This window comes from Sceloporus undulatus, chromosome 6 (genome assembly GCF_019175285.1).
Source record: "Sceloporus undulatus isolate JIND9_A2432 ecotype Alabama chromosome 6, SceUnd_v1.1, whole genome shotgun sequence".
Taxonomy (NCBI): Eukaryota; Metazoa; Chordata; class Lepidosauria; order Squamata; family Phrynosomatidae; genus Sceloporus; species Sceloporus undulatus.
In genome coordinates, this window is record NC_056527.1 from 95081670 (window position 1) to 95100076 (window position 18407).

The 18407-nt window shown below is 40.7% G+C and overlaps 1 protein-coding gene across 5 annotated transcripts in view; it reads right to left on the reverse strand.

Annotated features, from left to right (window-relative positions):
- Window positions 1-542: 542 nt before the first annotated feature.
- Window positions 543-18407, reverse strand: part of LOC121934298 (speckle type BTB/POZ protein) — a 50950-nt gene continuing 33085 nt past the window's right edge. For 4 of the 5 annotated variants that reach the window (XM_042474661.1, XM_042474663.1, XM_042474660.1 and 1 more), the window contains 9 exons: window positions 14757-14904; window positions 13024-13145; window positions 11700-11851; window positions 11441-11568; window positions 9501-9678; window positions 8568-8623; window positions 7535-7657; window positions 2597-2739; window positions 543-1709 (listed from right to left, as the gene is read on the reverse strand). In XM_042474661.1, coding sequence (XP_042330595.1) covers window positions 1565-1709; window positions 2597-2739; window positions 7535-7657; window positions 8568-8623; window positions 9501-9678; window positions 11441-11568; window positions 11700-11851; window positions 13024-13145; window positions 14757-14834 — 1125 coding nt within the window. In that variant the 5' untranslated portion in view covers window positions 14835-14904 and the 3' untranslated portion in view covers window positions 543-1564. Of the gene's footprint in view, window positions 1710-2596; window positions 2740-7534; window positions 7658-8567; window positions 8624-9500; window positions 9679-11440; window positions 11569-11699; window positions 11852-13023; window positions 13146-14756; window positions 14905-17960; window positions 17981-18407 lie in introns of those variants that run through there. The other variant, XM_042474665.1, reaches the window with a different exon arrangement.

Here is an 18407-nt window from a genome sequence, read left to right on the forward strand (position 1 = left end):
AAAGTCAGAAGGGAATGATTCTGGCTGTGTACTTCTTCTGTATGGTGCAGCCCCAAAAGCAACTTTTCCAAGCTCTGATCAAGTTACTTTATGCAGAAGGGAAGAGACCCTAAACTTTCTTTGATAAACTCCAGGGTGGCCAGCTAGTTTGAACTGAACTTGCTCTTACTGAAATAGTAATCCAAAGTACCTTGGTGACAGCTATTAAATTCCTGGGTTACAAAAGACATATCAGCATCAATAAAACAGACACATAAAATCAAATCTAAACCAGGAAGCACAAGTGTTTCTTTAAAAAAGAAAGGAAGGAAAAACCATGAAGACAAGACAGAGCAAAACACAGTACAAAAGATTAATTATATTTCCAAAGAAAAGGGGAAAGAAAAGAAAAGCTTTACCAGCTACTTTGGAACTTTTTTCCTGAAAAAGAAAACTGGCTTAGAATGGACTAGAACCAGACCTTCTACAAACCAGCAGATTGGGTACAAACACTCAAAAAGAATTGTTTTAACAACTCAGGACAAGAAACTTTTGACACAGTGTTCATGAACAATAAAATTTCTTTTTTAAAAAACAAAACAAAAAGAGTCAGAGGATATGAAGGAATTACAGGAGGTAAAAAGGAACAAAACTAAAGCAGGAGAAAAGAGTTACCAGAGGAACAAAATTCCCACAATATCTAAACAGGTAACCATTGTTCTTGGATAGCGCATTTCCAAGTCTAGAATATCACCCCAACAGTTCCTGAAGGCTGATAATGGCTGCCTCTGTCTTATCCATTTCTTCCACAGAGAATATCCTCCTCAACCAGTCCTCTCTCGACTTCTAAGAAGTTGCCATTTTGTGAAAGGAATTAACTTCTTTTTTCGTTTTTCACAATTCACGTACAAGTGCTAGCAAGAGAGAGCAACTGCTGCATCACAGGTAATGGCAAATGCAAGGATTTCAGGATGCCGAGAAGGCCTCTCTGTCTCGCAAATGTCTCTTGACGTAAAATCCCACTAATGATCCTATTCACAGGCTCCATTTTATGAAGGCAGCTTCATTTTCTGCTATTCCCTTACATCATTTCCAAAGCCAAATAGAGCACTCTCCGAGCACGCCTGTCTTCTTGTTCTCTGCAGTCAGATGCAGAGGCCGTGCTTGTCTCTATTTTTTGCCTTAAGTTCCATTCGTCATCATTGGGATCTGTTGTCTTGGGCCGGCACCTGGCCAACCCCCTTAAGTTCTTGACTCAGCCAAGTCAAAGGGAAACACACAGACAATGCAGCAACAGGGATATATTAGGCTGAACAGTCCCCTTTACCCAAAGTCCACCCCTCCCTCATTTGCTCCCAAGTTTACTTGGTGCCATTTGTTGTTTTGTTTTAAAAGTCTGCATGTCCCAAAGCAGTCTTTTTTCCCTCCCCCCCCCCCCCCCCCCCACAACAGAGTAAAAAGCTCCACAGGTCGCATCGTCTACCTGGTGGTCAAGGTTGGAGAAGCAACTGTTTCCGTCGCTACGTCCATTTAAAAAAATACACACACACAAACACGCGTGGAGTTGTGCGATGGGGTCCAGACTTTATGATTGCTTCAGCCGCTTGCGTGGGGGACCCAGAAAGGGGCACTGCGCGGAGGCCAACGAACGATACGCTTCGGCCACCAAATGAGGGTGAGACACTACCATAGACTTCCAGCCTGAAGTCTCCATGACATCAGAAGCATGACTGAAAACAAATAACAACAACAATTTTTAAAAACTCAGTTACTGGCTTGGAAAAGTACATGAACAAGTAACTGTGATATCATACTAAAGGAAATAAGTTCACAAACTGCTGTTATTTCCACTTTGAGGACTCTGCACTTACTTTTACATCTCATTTAAATATCTCACCATCAGCCTAACAGATTTACAGCCTTTTGTAGGGTGTTCTTCAACAGTGTGATGACGAGTAGGCAACACATTGACCTAAGAAAATCAAGGCTGTTCCAGATGTTATGTTCTCTCACTTGCTGCCAAGTCGGACGTGCATGCTTTGTATTTAACAACTCAGCATTCAGGCATAAAAATGGTTAGAACCTAAGCTGCCCTCAATTAAATATTCGAACCATCCCAGAGAGGGAATGTACACCATTTTTAAAAAACTGTTGCTGGTATGCTCCTTTTTCACAATTCATTGCTCCTGCAAGATTTCCTGATTCCCAAGGGGATACTGGAGAAAAAATGAATATGAAAGTGACTCTTACTGTTCTTTTTAGCAGAAAGAGTTGATAAAAGAATCCTTTCCAGAAGGCAATTATTCCATATTCCTTATGAAAACAGCCACATCTCTTTCCAGCACAAAAGCAAAAGAAAAGAGCTGTTGAGGTACACTCTCCACTGAAGTGAAGGCACAGTTAAAATGGGAGAAAACAACTGATTTTTGGAAAGGAACGTGTAGGTAACTTATAACAGAAGTGGCAACTTTCTGTTTGATGGACTAATTTGAGTTGGTGAAAAGAAATCCTCGGGCCCAGTCAATAGAAAGTGAAATGGTACAAGGTTCTCTGCAGGGTTCTATTGGCCAGACCTCCCCTATTCTCAAACAATAATTGAAAAGGAAGATCTACTTACTAGTTTATGAAGTCAACTGCCTGAGTTTTTAACTGGTCAGCACTGTGTAGATCAGCCAAGATTAGGATTTCTGCTGCATTTTCTACAGACAGGTTGCTGCACAGGGCATCCTCACACATCACCTTTAAGCGTTCCAGAGCGTACTGCAATCAATCAATCAATCAATCAATCACAGGATACAACTGAAAAGAAGCTGAAATTTAGAGACTCCTCCATATCCAGATGATTTTTATTGTATCATTCACACTATTTTTGCAGTTGTGACTGGATCCATGTTGTTTTTTAAACTCCCATTATATCTCTGTGCATATGCTTTGCTGCTTGTTGGAAGATGCATTCCAAGTTTTTTACAAAACCGTGCAACAATGTTACATTCAAAGCACAGTAGACTGGATCCAGACTTAGTGATGGCTAGTGTATTTCCACTTAATTCAATGAGACTTATGAGTAATTTACTATGGCTAAGTGAAATACCACTTGATTTTGAATGAGTCTACCCAAAGCATGACTAAATGTGAATGCAAACTATTCCCTCACCCCAAATTACAGAAATGTCCTAATGTCCAAAAATGAAGTCCAGCAACATAGAAACATGAGAAGAGCTGTAACGCTGGGCCTGTTCTTGCTATCTGAATGTTCTTCATGTAAGAATAAACTCCTCAAACAATACCTACAACACAGCATTCAGGCTGGGAAGGAAAAAACTGCATACATCTTTTTGTGCTCCACTAAACCTCCTTTTTGCCAAACTATTCAGAACTGATGCCAAGCCTGAATCACAGAAACAGAATTATGCAAAATGATAGCAGCAGATCTACATAATTTCTTCTAGCTGCAGAACTTTGGAAGCCTGGATACAAGAAACATATAAGGTCAGGAAAGTAACCCCTATGTGGAGCTGGATCAAAGACCAATGATTTCTGATCCTTCCGGTACAATAATATTCTTTCCTATCCTCCTCAATAATACTTCTAAAAGACAAAGTCTAACTCTCTAATCACATCTTCACCCAAGAGCCCAATGGCAGGTCTCCAGGGCTTCAGATATGCACTGTGTTTTGTTTATAGTCTTATTACGTATTTGCCCCAAGAGACTGGAAGAAAGACAGAACAAGCTGTTCCTAAGCCTCTCGGGCAAATATTAAGAGGTTTTTACATGCTACCATAAAAGGTTTTGCTTTCTGTTTTTAAAAAGACACCCAGAGAGGTTTAGTGGGATACATTTAAAAACAAATAAACACCCTACCCCTCCAAAACAATTAAAAGCCCCCTCAATTTTGCTTCCTTATAAATGGGCGAACAACTGGAACTGCTTGCTGTTGTATAGTATTTGCCACACACAACCCAGACCAAAAGACTGAGAAGAGTTTGTGCACAGACAGATTCACTTGGCATCTGCTGGATGGCTGGGTGGTGGGGAAAAGTAACATGTTGCAGGAATTTAGTGAAGAATACACATTCCAACTGGGATGGTGATAAATTTCTACTAATATTTTTTTTAAAGTTCCCTGCTGAGAATTTCCATCAGAAATTCACTATTGATTTTCTTCTCTGCAAAGACATGACACAAATCATAAGGGTTTTTTTGACTGTTTATTTTGATGAGAAATTAAATAAAAAAACCCAATTCAAATTCCTAGAAGCCCATCCTTCTCAATTAATTCTATTACTTGCTCCAGCCAGCTCCTCATCCCTATATAAGACTCCATTCCTACATGGAACCTGGACAACTTGTGAATCCTGAATACTGTTTTCTGTTTGACCAGAACCCTCTAGCAGTCAAAACATAACCCATTCCTAGAATCCTGATTTTGCAAATAAGAATTTGCACATTTTATTTCTGCATTCAGACCTTTCCAATAAGGAATAAGGAGTAAAAACAATCTCTGTGGGGCAAAGACTGAACAGTAGATGATGAGTTTGTGAAATACCAGGGACTCTCAGGTTTTTATTCTATTCTACTCTATTTATTCTGTTTATGACTCTCAGTTTCCACAGGTTTACAGATGGGACTTGGAGGAGAAAAAAAAGACAATTGCTTTCCCTTTGCCCAACCTGTTGTCAGTATATAGACAGATGAGAAATGATGATGATGACAAACCATGTTGACATCATCATCTATATCATCATATATACCCTGCCTTTTCACCAAAATTGTAACTCCAGGCAGCTTATAATTTAAAACAGGTATAATAAAACTAAAAAACATTAAAAAAGCAAACAGTGAAATAGATTTAAACTATTCATAGAATTAAACTATTATAATAGAAATGAGGACAAGGGAGGTAGTTGTAACCCCATACAGTGGTGCCTCAGGTTACGAAATTAATTCGTTCCGCGGCTAATTTCGTAACCCGAAAAACCTTCGTAAGCCGAATTGCCATAGGCGCTAATGGGGAAAAAAGCCGCGGCTCTGCCGCGGCTCCATTTAAAACAGCGCCGGAGTTTTTTCGTAACCCGAAAAAACTTTCGTAACCTGAAACAATAAATCCCTATGGGATTTATTCGTATCCCGAAAAATTCGTAACCTGGGTATTTCGTATCCCGAGGTACCACTGTATCAAATATCCAGGACAGTGAGGTATTTTCTGTCTATATATTTTTATGAAAGTGGAAAAGGAAAAAGCCGTATGAATGGATCTCCAGTGTTTTCTATCCTAACTCTATGTTGGTGCCAGAATCTAAGAATAAGATAACACAAACACACAAACCTACGGCAGGGCATGTTCTCAGTAATATACTCTAAGGCAGGTAAGGGTGAATGAATGGGCCATGGGTCACAACCATTCCAGCCATAGATCTGTTCAGTCCCCTGCCCCCCCCCCCCCATTGTCAGAAGCATGAGGTAAACCAATGTTGCTTACAACCAGTCAGAAAGCTCTTTTGCTTCCTGATGGGTAAGGTACACATCAAGTAAGAAATGCCACAATGCCTGAGAATCCAAGGCAGTAAGTGGTGGCAGAAACCAGGAGAGCTGGCATAGTTTAAAACAAATAAATAAATAAATACTGGCAACCTCTCCTGTCCACAGACAATGAAAGACTACCTTAGGTGTTTGCAATGAAGGAAGACCCTCTCATTGCAGAGGGAAGACAGATCATCACTTTAAATTATGACATGATTGATCCATGGAAATGACTTGCTTAGACAGCATGCAAGAGAGCCGCTCACAGGTTGGAATACAGCAGGGTCCTCCTGCCTGTGAAATGAAAAGAATTCCCCTATATGTTTTTACTTCATTCTAGAGGACTCTAGCACAGACCTCATTTCCCAATGGAATCTACTCCTGCAAAGGTACAAGTGTGGAGCTCATTATTCTTCAGCCTGCTTTTCTTCTTGCAGGTGAACGTCTTGTACTTAGGCCAAACTAATGAGAGAAAGGTGATGATGACTTTGTGGCTGACCTAGCCACTGAACATCATCATCATCAAGGTGATTATTAAGGTGGCAAACATTTAATTTAAAACAGTACAATTTGAAACAATACAAAAACATTTTAAAAGGCTAAATATAAATTTTTAAAATAATTAAACAATTAAAAAAGTTAAAACAATTCCGCAATAAAATATTAAAGTGTATTTTAAAACTGTATACAAACTTTACTCTGACTTGCACAGCATTAAAAGGTCCAATCCTCATCAGTTAAAAAAGCCTGATCACACAAAAATGTTTTTACCTGCCGCCGAAAGGACAGCAGTGATTAGGCCATTGGCCTCTCTAGGGAAGAAGTTAGAGAACCTGGGAGCAGCCACCAAGACTGCCCTCTCCTTTGTTCCCACTAAATGCATCTGAGAGGGTGGTGGGACAGAGAGAAGAGGAAAGGAGACAGTACCCCAGTAATGTTTGGAGACACTGATCTAGATGATCCATTTAATCCAGGAGCCCCTGGTATTGAGAAGCTACTACATCCCCCTGTACTTTGCCCAAAAAAGGAAGGTTGGAGTTTGGCTTATAATTATCTAGTATAGTAGGATCCAGGATTTTTCAAAAGAGGTGTTACCACAGCCTCCTTCAGGTGCGTGGGGGCCTTGCCTTGCTGTAAAGAGGCATCAATCATTTCCCTTGCCCATTCAGTCAGTCCTCCTCTGGCCTGTTTAATTAACCAGGAAGAGCAAGGGTCTAGTATACATGTGGCGGCTCTCACTCTCCAAGAATCCTATCCACATCCTTAGGCTGCCCAAATCGAGAAGTATCCATCAATCCTGGACAAGGGGGGCTAAGGTTACATCCACCAGAACTATATAAATTCTTGGCATCTCAGCAGTTGGATGGGAGGGGGTGTCCCTCCACTGTTGCAAAAGCTTCATCATCCTTGCCATATGTAAAATGGCCAAGGTAATATCTCAAGGTGTACCCAAAGACCAAGGAATCAATATACACTGGTCCCCCGGGTTACGAAATACCCAGGTTACGAAATTTTCGGGATACGAATAAATCCCATAGGGATTTATTGCTTCGGCTTACGAAGGTTTTTTCGGGTTACGAAAAAACCTCTGCGCTGTTTCAAATGGAGCCGCGGCGCAGCCGCGGCTTTTCCCCATTAGCGCCTATGGGCTATTCGGCTTACGAAGTATCCCGGGTTACGAAAGCGGCGGCGGAACGAATTAATTTCGTAACCCGGGGTACCAGTGTAGTCATCTTAGCCCACCACAGATTTAAGGACATATTCCTGTGAATGCAAAAGGGTACACAAAAAAAGATTAGATCAGCTTTCCCTCATCTGATACCCGCCAAGTGTTTTGGACTAAAATTCCCAAATTCCTGACTATAGGCTATGTTGCCTAAGATGACTGATGATAACTGTAGCCTGAAACATTTGAAGGGTATCAGATATGAAAACAAAACAACATGCTGATGCCAGAATCTCCATGCTTGTTTTCTCCGCCTTTTTTTAACCAACAAAAAAGAAACAATCTGGGCTACTATGTTCCTTGTGTACCTTGTCAGCAGCTGCAAGCAGGTCGTCAGCCATTTTGTCAAGGTTGGGTGCCTTCCCCGTGTAAATGAAGCACATCATTTCTTTAAAAACTTCTGGTTCTACATCGTTAATTTCTACTCGATTCTGGAACAGAGGCAAAACAGAAATTAATCTTATATCCAGACAACACATCCAACCGACCCTCTCTTGTCCCAAATCTCTCTCTTGTAACCAAATGTAACTATTGGGAGAAAATAGAAATGTTCAGGAGCGGGTGCAGAAAATTTTCGGTCACATCTGCTTTTTTCAGTTACAGTAAACAGTGCACTGAAATGGCCTCTCACCCCTGTTTTGTCACCCTCTCAGCTACCTAATAATAATCTCAAATAGTATAACAAGTGCATTCTCAATTAACCTCTAGCTTTCCCAATATGCCAATTTTTGCCTATTGGCTGCTATACAAATGTTTATTCAGATTTCTTTCCTGCCCAATCTGAAAATTTCAAGGTCACTAATAAAACGTTCAAGTCGCAAGTTTATTTTCCCCCAAGCCCGAAAGATAAGATATTTTCCCCAAAAGTTTATAGAAACAATCTACCTTGAAATCAAGACATTAACCAGGAGGCTTCACAGCTAAACAGAGATTTGAATCACAGACTTGCACCCACTGCTCTAGTTCAGGCTCCTTGGGCAATTTATTGTCAATTTCTCGCTTCAATTAAAGCAATGTTGTGATTTCACTGGCAGGGTTGACTCCACAGCCACTGTCAAGATCTAACTGTCCAAGATGCAGTTCCCCAACCCAACCTTCTTTTTCTTTGCTTCCAGAGCAAAATGCCCCACCAGCCTTGACAGACTAACAGCAACAGAAGTGATTTCTGTTTTGTGCCTCTGTGCTTCAACTAACTTTTGAAGGTGAAGTAGGGGCCCAAAGCCAGAAATACTTTTACGTTACTAGCTGGGTCAAGCAATTGTTTCATCCCCTTAATATCTCCTTGTCTACACTGCAGTAAACAGCAGCATGGATTGAAAGCTCTCTTCTTTGTTCACTTACTTTTTTACTTTCTTCCATCTCATGTTCAAACATAGCGCTGAAAACCGGAGAACGTGCTGCAGCCAGAGATAGGTGGGAAGGGGAGGGGAAGGAGGAAGAAGAGAGGGGAAGCAGAGTAATGCAATTAAAAATATGAGAAGAGATAACCCTTCCTCTCCAGAGAGAAACTGACACATACAATCAGTACCTGCAAATACAAGTGCCAACATAAAAGAGACAAATAAAAATTAATAGAAAGTTCATGAGTGAGATATATCAGATTTCTTCTCATGAGTAACATGTATGTTAAAAAAAGTAAACCAGTTTAAAACTAACGTTCATATCTCATCAACTCAACTGAAAGAGGCTCTGGGTATCAGACTTAGTGAGGGTGCAAACCATTCACTTGTTAAGGCATCTTCAATAATATTTCTTTACACTATAGTTTGAAGTGAGGGTTTGTGAATACCACCTTACAAACTATTTGATGGTTTGACAGCCATGAGAAGAGCAAAAACCAAACCAGGGCACCAAATTTGTCCCAAACAATTAGAAATTTTCAGAAATAACCTCTCTAACTTCTTGAGGTTTCAATGAGCAGTGGCTATATACTTTCAAATACAGCTTTGTAACCATAGAGCTAGAAATTTCTTTTAAAAAAATCAGCAACAACAACCAGAAAGATGAATTTGGAAACCACCAGTGCAACCTTGGCTCCAAAAGAATAATAATATGCTTTGTATGTTTTTATCCCATATCCCAAAGCTTTTCTTTTTAATGCTTCCCCAGTGTCCCTCAACCTCTTCCTGGAGTCAACTGTTTCCTTTTTTTAAAAAAATCCACCATTTGACGCCCTTACGAAACAACCAGCAAAAGACTCATCAAGGCAGTCATCTTGCCAGTGATCTCTTCATCCGTCATCCTGCTAATCCTTTTGCCTGTGAAGTTACCGACCTGCTAATATGGCTTTGTGAGCCTGGAACTCCTGGCCTGCCACACACAGGCAGCAGTCCGTGAAGCGAGAATTTTCCCAGAGGCCTCCCAACTCATCAGCCAAGCGGCATTCAGGTACCTTCACCATATTCATGGAGTTCTGGCCGGAGATATTGACAGAGTCCTGGACTACACTCACCTGAAAGGAAGCACAGAGGGTCAACAAATCACAAGTAGGATTAGCAGTGAACCTAAAAGGACAAAGCAAAACAAAACACAGCAACAAATCCCCATGGATCTTCTCAGCCAGTGAAGCAGACCTTTTTGAAAGGAAGTCACAAGAATTCACAGGAAAGAATGCCTGTGTACATCTACACACTTGGATGAAATAAGGAGTTTGTGTATATTCACCCCATGAGAATTAATGAGATATCATCCTCCCCTACAGATGGGCTACTGAGGTTAGTGGGGAATGCCAGGTTGGTGTAAGTGAAATTAGAAGGTTGAAGAACAATTTGATACGGATGGTCTAATATAGGTTTAATATACACACATACACCTTGTGTAGGAATAAGAATGTTGGTATTCTATCCATTAGTTATATTTGCAGGCTTATACAGCTTTTGAAGAGTTTACCAGGAATCACCTATATAAACTTGAATCAAATAAACACTTAAGAAGTAACAAAGGCAAAATTAAACATTCTGGACGTATATATTTCATTTGAAGTGTGACAGATGTGCTTCAATCTCTCCCCTCAAAAATCAACAGATTTTGATTCTGGCTGCATTGTGGTCAGTACCCTCTACAATCAGAAAATATTTTTAAAACCATTTTTAAGACATCGAACTATCCTAAAGACACTGCCATCTGTTATGAATAAACAGTGTACCCATGGAATACAAAGAATCTGGGTCCTGCTTCCTTGATGGAGCAATCTGCTCAAAACGAGGGGTTTGAGGATCCCAACATAGCCTAACCTACTGGCCTGGAAAAATGTTCATCAAGCAAGTCTATGAGGATAAATGCCTCATAAAATCAGGCCCAACCCTGAAAACTGGTGAGTTTATGTTGTTGCATGTTTAGAGAAGGAAGTCACAACAGAACTCACAAACCCAAACTTCCAGCTCTATTTCAAGTTTTTGAGGAAAGAGAAGCCCCCACAAGACTATCTCATAGAATCATAGAATTATACATTCTCAGCTCTCACTCAAATCACAAAAGTAACTCAGTTTTCAGAGTCTCAGCAATGCAGCAACAACATTTTTTTAAAAAGCCACCAAACATCATTCCTGCTAAACAGAAACACAGCTGGAGGCACCTGTGACCAGAGAGGAAAAAAGTTAGTTGAGCATATGGTACACCTACTAAATGGAAGGGGGGAAAACACTCTAACAGCAAAAAAACCAGCACATATTTTCATCTATGTGCATCACTCCTGCCCTCAGATTCATAGGCTTCTGTCAGGAATAAAATTTAAAACAAATGTTTCTATTTTTAAGATTGATTAACTGAGTTGTGAGGGACAGAAAAGTTACCTGTTTTATCTGCCTCAGCAATATTTGTTCATACTTCAGAACTTGGAAGCATTACTTTCTAGGCTACTGCTAGAATCCCTCAACCATCCTAGCAATGATGAGTGGGGATCTTGGAAGATTTAGTCCAAAAAGGTAACTTTTCTGAGCTCTGTACTTACTTCCCCATATACTCTTCTGGTAGGATGCCACAAGCAACTGCCACTGAAAAACTGCTTACCAAGCAGTAACTCCAGACAACAGAGCACATAAGGTGGACCATACAGAATGCCAAGCAAACAAGGGAGATGATCCAGAGACAGGTCCACCTATAGCAACCCCTTGTCAAATCCTAGGATGAACAAACAGCTAAACTTACAAAAGAACTGAAATGACAGAAGCATCCTCCTGCATATTATTCGAAGCAGAAGATTTTTCACTACTTACCTCACAGAAGAGAGTGAGCTTGTCATCAGGAAGAAGTCCGTTGGCTTCATCTAAGAGAAAATCTCTTCTAATAAATTTCTTAAAACCCCAGTCTTTGCCTTGCACAAACCGATAGGCTCGCTGACTCTCTAAGAACATATAAAAATGGAATTTAAAAGGAGAAAGGAAACCACAGAACAAGCATGCCTGGAACCTTTACTTCTCTTCTGCTCATGTTTGGTAAATAAACATAAAGCACCAACCCACCAACTAGGCATACCCATTGCTTTTGTTTCTTCTCCTTTTGCATTCAGGATGGAGAACTTGAATTTGGCTCGGACTTCACTCTTTGGACAGCTGACTAGTAACAGGTAAAGTGAAAGGTAGTCTTTACTCTCTTCATCTAAGCCCTTTGGATTCACCCGTAAACACCTGCAGAAGCAGAAAAATGTTTTTCACTTTCTCAGTACAGTGGTACCCCGGGTTACGAAATTAATTCGTTCCGCGGTTAATTTCGTAACCCGAAATACCTTCGTAAGCCGAATTCCCATAGGCGCTAATGGAAAAATAGCTCTCTGCTGCCCTCCGGTGGCGGAAAATAGCGCCGCGGTTTTTTCGTAACCCGAAGAAACCTTCGTAAGCCGAAGCAATAAATCCCTATGGGATTTTTTCGTATCCCGAAAAATTCGTAACCCGGCGCATTCGTATCCCGGGGTACCACTGTACAATCATGCACACAGTTCCAGTGAATCTAACCTGCTGAAGGCAGGTCTTTTGTACAGGACAGACTTCAGTTTGTACTATGCAGAATAACACACTTCATCCTATGATGACATACTCGACAGAGAACCTAAGCAGGAAAGGACTTCCTTTGAAATTTCTCACTGGGGGCATTTTACTGAGTCCTCTGTTGAGACTAACCAGTATCCATGTTTGTTTCTTCTACAGTACTAGTACTCTAAGAGGTGGTTCAGAGACTGATGTTGGCCCATGACGAATCTCCAGGACAGAGAGAAACAGATGTATCACACTGAGAGAAAATCCCTGCCATTCTGACACATCAGATAGTGTATTAGTACTATATAGTATGTAGCTTGGCTCACTTGTTTAAGCTTTTTGAAATTATGGTTTTTGTGCTGTGCCTGTGACTTGATTTTTGTCATATGTGGTGGCTGTTAGCCCTGTTTGGATGCCATTCAACTACATGAAAAATGAGACGTTGGTCTTGGCAGCTAGTTCTACATGATGTCTGAGTCACATTTTGGATGAGTAAATATGTTGGGAACACAAGCATCCTCAATGGCATGACATAAAGCATGCTGGTATTATCAGTACCACAGTGCCCCTTTTGATGGAGGGCACTGTTCCCTTTATGGACAAATGCTATTCCATAGTCAATCTGAAAACAAACCTGCCAGTCCAGTCACTATTGTGCCATATTGTTGAAGGCAGTATTGAAGCTGAGGATCAGTAACATGCTCAAGGTTTCCAGTGAATGTATGGCTGAGGTGACCATTAAGAACGATATGCAGTCAAGTTAAAATGTGTCACACTATTTCCCAATGTGCACTGTCACCAAGTATTTCTTGTGCAATGGTCCTTACCATTTCAATTTATCATTAGCTCCCGATGAAAATGTTGAGCTTTTGATGACCTCGCCCATTTCCTCCCGGCAAAAGCTGAAATTGTTGATGGTCCACATGTAGGAAAATTTGACTACTTTAATCTGTAAAAACCAAAAGGGGTGAGGGGGACCCAGAAATGCATGTAGACAGGTAGGAAGAATAAGGTGACTGAAAGACTCAAAAACTGAAATCAAAATCATGGTGGTGATGGTGTTGGGGGTAATCTTTCATATATATTACAGAATGGTTTACAGTTAAGCAATCCTGAAAATTTCTGTTGTTTTTATAAGAACCTGGTATTCCAAGAATATCTGTTCTGTGCCAGCCAGATACTATAGATTGCCATGTTTGTCCTTCACAGGCAGAAGTGGGTGAAAACATTGGCCTGTGAGTCTTATGTTCTTAACCAAAGTCAAGGGAGTGAAGCCATGACTATTCAGCTGGTACACATGGCCTACACTAATTCACCATGAAAGAGATGTGTATTTTTCTTATTTACATCCACAGGATCTCAAATCTGTTGTGCACAGTTGGTTGTTGTTGTTTTTAATGAATGCTTAAATTCTCAGAATTCAACTGCTGGATTCATGCAACTGGGAAATGTAGACTCATGGCTCCACCACAATTTTTAAAAATATATATATTAAGACCTATACAGTGGTGCCTCGGGTTACGAAAATAATTCGTTCCGCGGCCGCTTTCGTAACCCGAAAAGCCTTCGTAAGCTGAAAACCCATAGGCGCTAATGGGGAAAAAAGCCGCGGCTCTGCCGCGGCTCCATTTAAAATAGCGCCGGAGTTTTTTCGTAACCCGAAAAAACTTTCGTAACCCGAAACAATAAATCCCTATGGGATTTTTTCGTATCCTGAAAAATTCGTAACCTGGGTATTTCGTATCCCGAGGTACCACTGTACGTTCAAGCTGGCTTTGAACACCTTTCCTGATTGTAATATTAAACCACCTTCATATCACATTATGTGCATGGAGGGTGGCAGTGTTGGAGGCTACCCAACAAAAGACAGAGCTGCCTTCCTTTGAAAGTATGCAAGTCTCAGCTCAACTACTCTCCGGAAGCAGTATCATCATTATATTATTGGGTGGTTAAAACAGATGGGATAATGTTATTGATTTGGCGATATGGAAAACAATCTAGTCAAAATGCAGCAGCATGCATCCCATGACTATAATGCAAGAGTGAAATGCTAAATTCACCTCACACACACGCACACACACACACTCACTCACACAAAACCCCTCATAAAGTCTTGAAATTGTTTGTCCTTCACAGGATTGTGCATGTAGTGTTTATATGATTTTAATAGTCTGGTATCTTACTCATCCCAAAGATGGTTTTAATTAGAGGGGGAAATATATAGAATAAGAGGCTACATTTCATTATTTGTAAAACTTTGGACTGTGTGGCATTCCAGTGCCACCGTCCCCCCCCCCCCCCCCCCCCCCCCGATAAGGTGTATGTCCCAGTCTAGGATTAAAGTCTCACATGTGACTTGGGAATACCCCAGCAGCCCATCCAGAATATGGTAGGCTGATGTCCATCTTTAGGATCCTTAGCAGATGCAATCTTTGGAAATTGCTGGGGCCTCAGCAGTTCAATCAGGGACATTGAACATCCCCTGGTATTAAAACTATTATCAAGATACCCTTTGTTCACTGATAAGAGAATGCCAAAAGAATCTAAATTACAAACTAACTTGAGTGTAACACCAGCTCTCCGCGACAGGTCCACTTGACATCTCTGCCGGAGGAGGAGGACTCGGTACCCTTGACATCGCCAGTTTGGAGGATTTCAGACAGGATTCCACAGGTTAGTAAAAGAAAACTAGTTATGTAGTCTTCACCCTGGTTGAATAAAGGATGTAGGAGAGTTCATTTTTAAATGCAGCAATTCTGCTAAATTTCAAAGGAACAGCACAGTTCTGGAATCAGTTCTACAGATTTCTGAAAACTGCTTGCTCACTGGCTCCTCTTTGTATCCATGGATTCTGCAACCACATATTCAATCATCCATGGCTTGAAAATATTTTGTTTAAAAATCCAAAATATAAACCTTGATTTTGCCATTTCATACAAGGGACACAGCTTTATTACGTCTTGTATATAATGGAACTTAAGCATACATTGATTTTAGTATCCAAAGGAGCTCCTGGAACCAAACATCAGTGATAGCAAGGGCCCCACAGCATGTTATGCCAGGGTAACAGTTACCAGAAATGAAATATTTACAGGACTTGGCTGAATGTTCATAAGGCATGGATAAATCCAGTATCTAAGCATCTGAGATTTTCCAAACCCTGTAATCTTACTATGCATATTCTAATGCTTATTTCTAAACAAATAGGGATACTACAAGTTGAGTATCCCTTACCTGGAATTCCTAAATCCAAAATATCTCAAAATTCAAAATTGTCCACATGAGTGGCTGAGATAGTGACACATTTGTTCCTGATGCTTTAATAATTTTGTTTCATGCACAAAATTATTAAAAAACACTATGCATAAAGCTACCTTCAGGCTGTAAGATAGTAGTGACACCTTTGCTTTCTGATAGTTCAGTGTACACAATTTTTCTTTCATGCAAAAAATTATTTTAAAATGTTGTGTATAAAATTATCTTCAGACTATGTATTTAAGGTGTATATGAAACATGGGCCCAGAACACACAGGGCAAAAGAAGTGGCTTGTGGCTGCATTGGGGGCACACCATTCATACATCCTACTGTATATACTCATGTATAAGTCTAGAAATTTAGGTCGAAAAATTGACTCAAAAAACTTGAGTCGACTTATCCATGAGTCAATGTAAGGACTGTATCTTAATTCTTATTTAAAAGAAGGAACCAGCTCCTGGTGAAAAGCAAGATTATAATATGTGAAGCACCGAGCCTCTCTATTCTCTCATCCATCCAGCCTTAAGAGTAAGCACAAAGAGCTATGTCTGCTGGAATTTTATAAGTTCTTTCACATTGTTTTGCTTTGCTTCATCCTTTAGATCCTTTGCTATATGTCCCTAAGTTTTACCCTTGACTTATCCACGGGTCATAGCAAAATCCATAATTTAGGCCCGAAAACTTGCCCTTGACTTATACATGAGGTCAACTTATAGTCAAGTATATACAGTATATATATTCTTTAGACTGGAGCAAAAAGAAGCTGGGGCAGTGGCAGCAACCTTCTATCAGAGTGAGGTGTGTGGTCACAATTGCAGGCTCTGGCTGCTCCTTTCCAGCCATCTGTTTCACCCCCTAGATGAATTTCATATTTAGACTTGTGTCCTATCTCCAAGATACCTCATGTATGTATATACAAATATTCCAAAATCCCAAACACTTCTGATCCCAAGCATTTCAGATAAAGGAGACTCAAGCTGTACTTAAACTGCAGTGGAAAAGAAATGTATTACAACACTAACTATTCAACCCAGTACCATCAATGTAGGTCATTGTGATTCCCAATTTGCCACTACGGAACGGAGACTGGAGAGATGGAGATTTAACAAAGGTCATAAGTCCATGGCAGATATGGGATCTGAATCCAAGTCAGTCCTGTAGTTACTTATAAACTGCTGTCAACTCATGCAATATAAATGCAGCTGCTGAAGAGTGCTCAAGAGTAGAAACATGAACTTGGTGGAAAACATACACACAGGTAAGTGCTTACAACAGAGTGGACTGAAAACTAAACCAAGAAATCTTCCTGAAGCTGGCACACTTAAGATGGGTTGAACTGTAACTCTTGCAACTGCCTGTGTGGTGATAAGCACTGGAGTCCTACACATCATGAGGGCACCAAATTGGGGGAAGTTTAACCTAGAAATTGCCTAGAGGTGGATCTGAAGCCTGTCTCAATTTTGTGCATATACTGCAGCGGCAATAGCTTTATTACACACCCTAGTCTCGTTTTTATTAAATACAGGATGGAATTTTGCATTGGCATCATGAATAAAGCTTAGGCCTAAATGACCCAACAGCAGCTTCAGCATCAGAACTTGAGCCTAATCAATCACCAGTGACAGCCCAATACATTGCTATTAATGGGGGAAAGAGGCACAGTTGTCTGGGGCAGATGAGCTGCAATCCTAGGATGCTTCCACTGTACAACCAGAATACACTTAGCTAACACTCCAGCTTGCCACTGAACAACCTAAATCAGCCAGAATGTAAGACTTTCCTTACTCCCTGCTCCTATTATGATGCCACATATTTGGTAGCACTGTAAATTGAAAGAGTATTAGCTCTTCAGAAGACAACTGAGTTTGACATGCTGTATCAGGAGCACAAATAGTTTCCAACTGTCCAAATATTATTAAATAGTACCATCATCATATGCATCCTACAGAATGAACTAAGCAAAAGAAAGAGAAACCTGCCCCAAGGAGTTTACAGGCTGAATTTCATCATGGGGGTTGAGAAGAAACAGATGGATGTTTGGAAGGAAGGAAGGATAATTAGTTAAGGCTGCTACAGTGTACTGAGATAGAAATCAAGTCACAGAACCATAAAGATGGTCTTGTGAATAACAGAGGTGTGCTTACCCCACCTACATTGCACTTAGTCTTTCATTTTCTCTCTTAGCTCAACTCTGCACATGAATAGCATGGCTTTCTGTGGAAAGCAAGTTGCATATGGCATAGGAGAAACTGGCCATAGAATGGCTGGCCTTAGGACAACTGGTACTTTCCCCAGGCAAGCAGGTGAGTTACAAGAAGCACGTCTGAATTCTTCTGTCTTAGATTTGCTCCTGAAGCTTCAGTCAGCACCACCCACCCACCTCCTTGTGCACAGTCAGCTCAGATCAAAAGGGCTATGGGTCACTTTTGTGTATGCCAAAAGCTTTATATCCCTCCAGCCCAACACACACACAGCACAGCACAGCAGACATTATCATCATCATCTTACCATACTTGCAGAACTACGTACTGCCTACCCAGCCAAAGACACAGTCCTGGATCCTGGGGGAGCAACACACTTGCTTGCCATCCCCAATGACTCCCTAACATACTTGACTGCCAGCAGCTGGCAAAATGAATGCATCGAACAGCCTGTCAGAATCTGGTTTTAAAAAAAATAAACCAACAACAACAAAACTGCCATTAACAGCAGAAGTGTGAGAGATAAGCGAAGGAAAAAACAGATGTTCCCATAGAACTGCAATGGGGGGAGGGAGGAGAACAGAAGCACTGCTTTTGGAAAGCAACTTCAAACCCATCAGGCCTCCCTCATCAAAACTGACACATGAATTTCAGGCTTTCATTACCTTTTCCAATACAATTTTCAGATGCTTCCTACCAAGCATGGCTCCCAAGATATGAAGACATTCTTTATCCATTCTAAGTGGAAAAACTG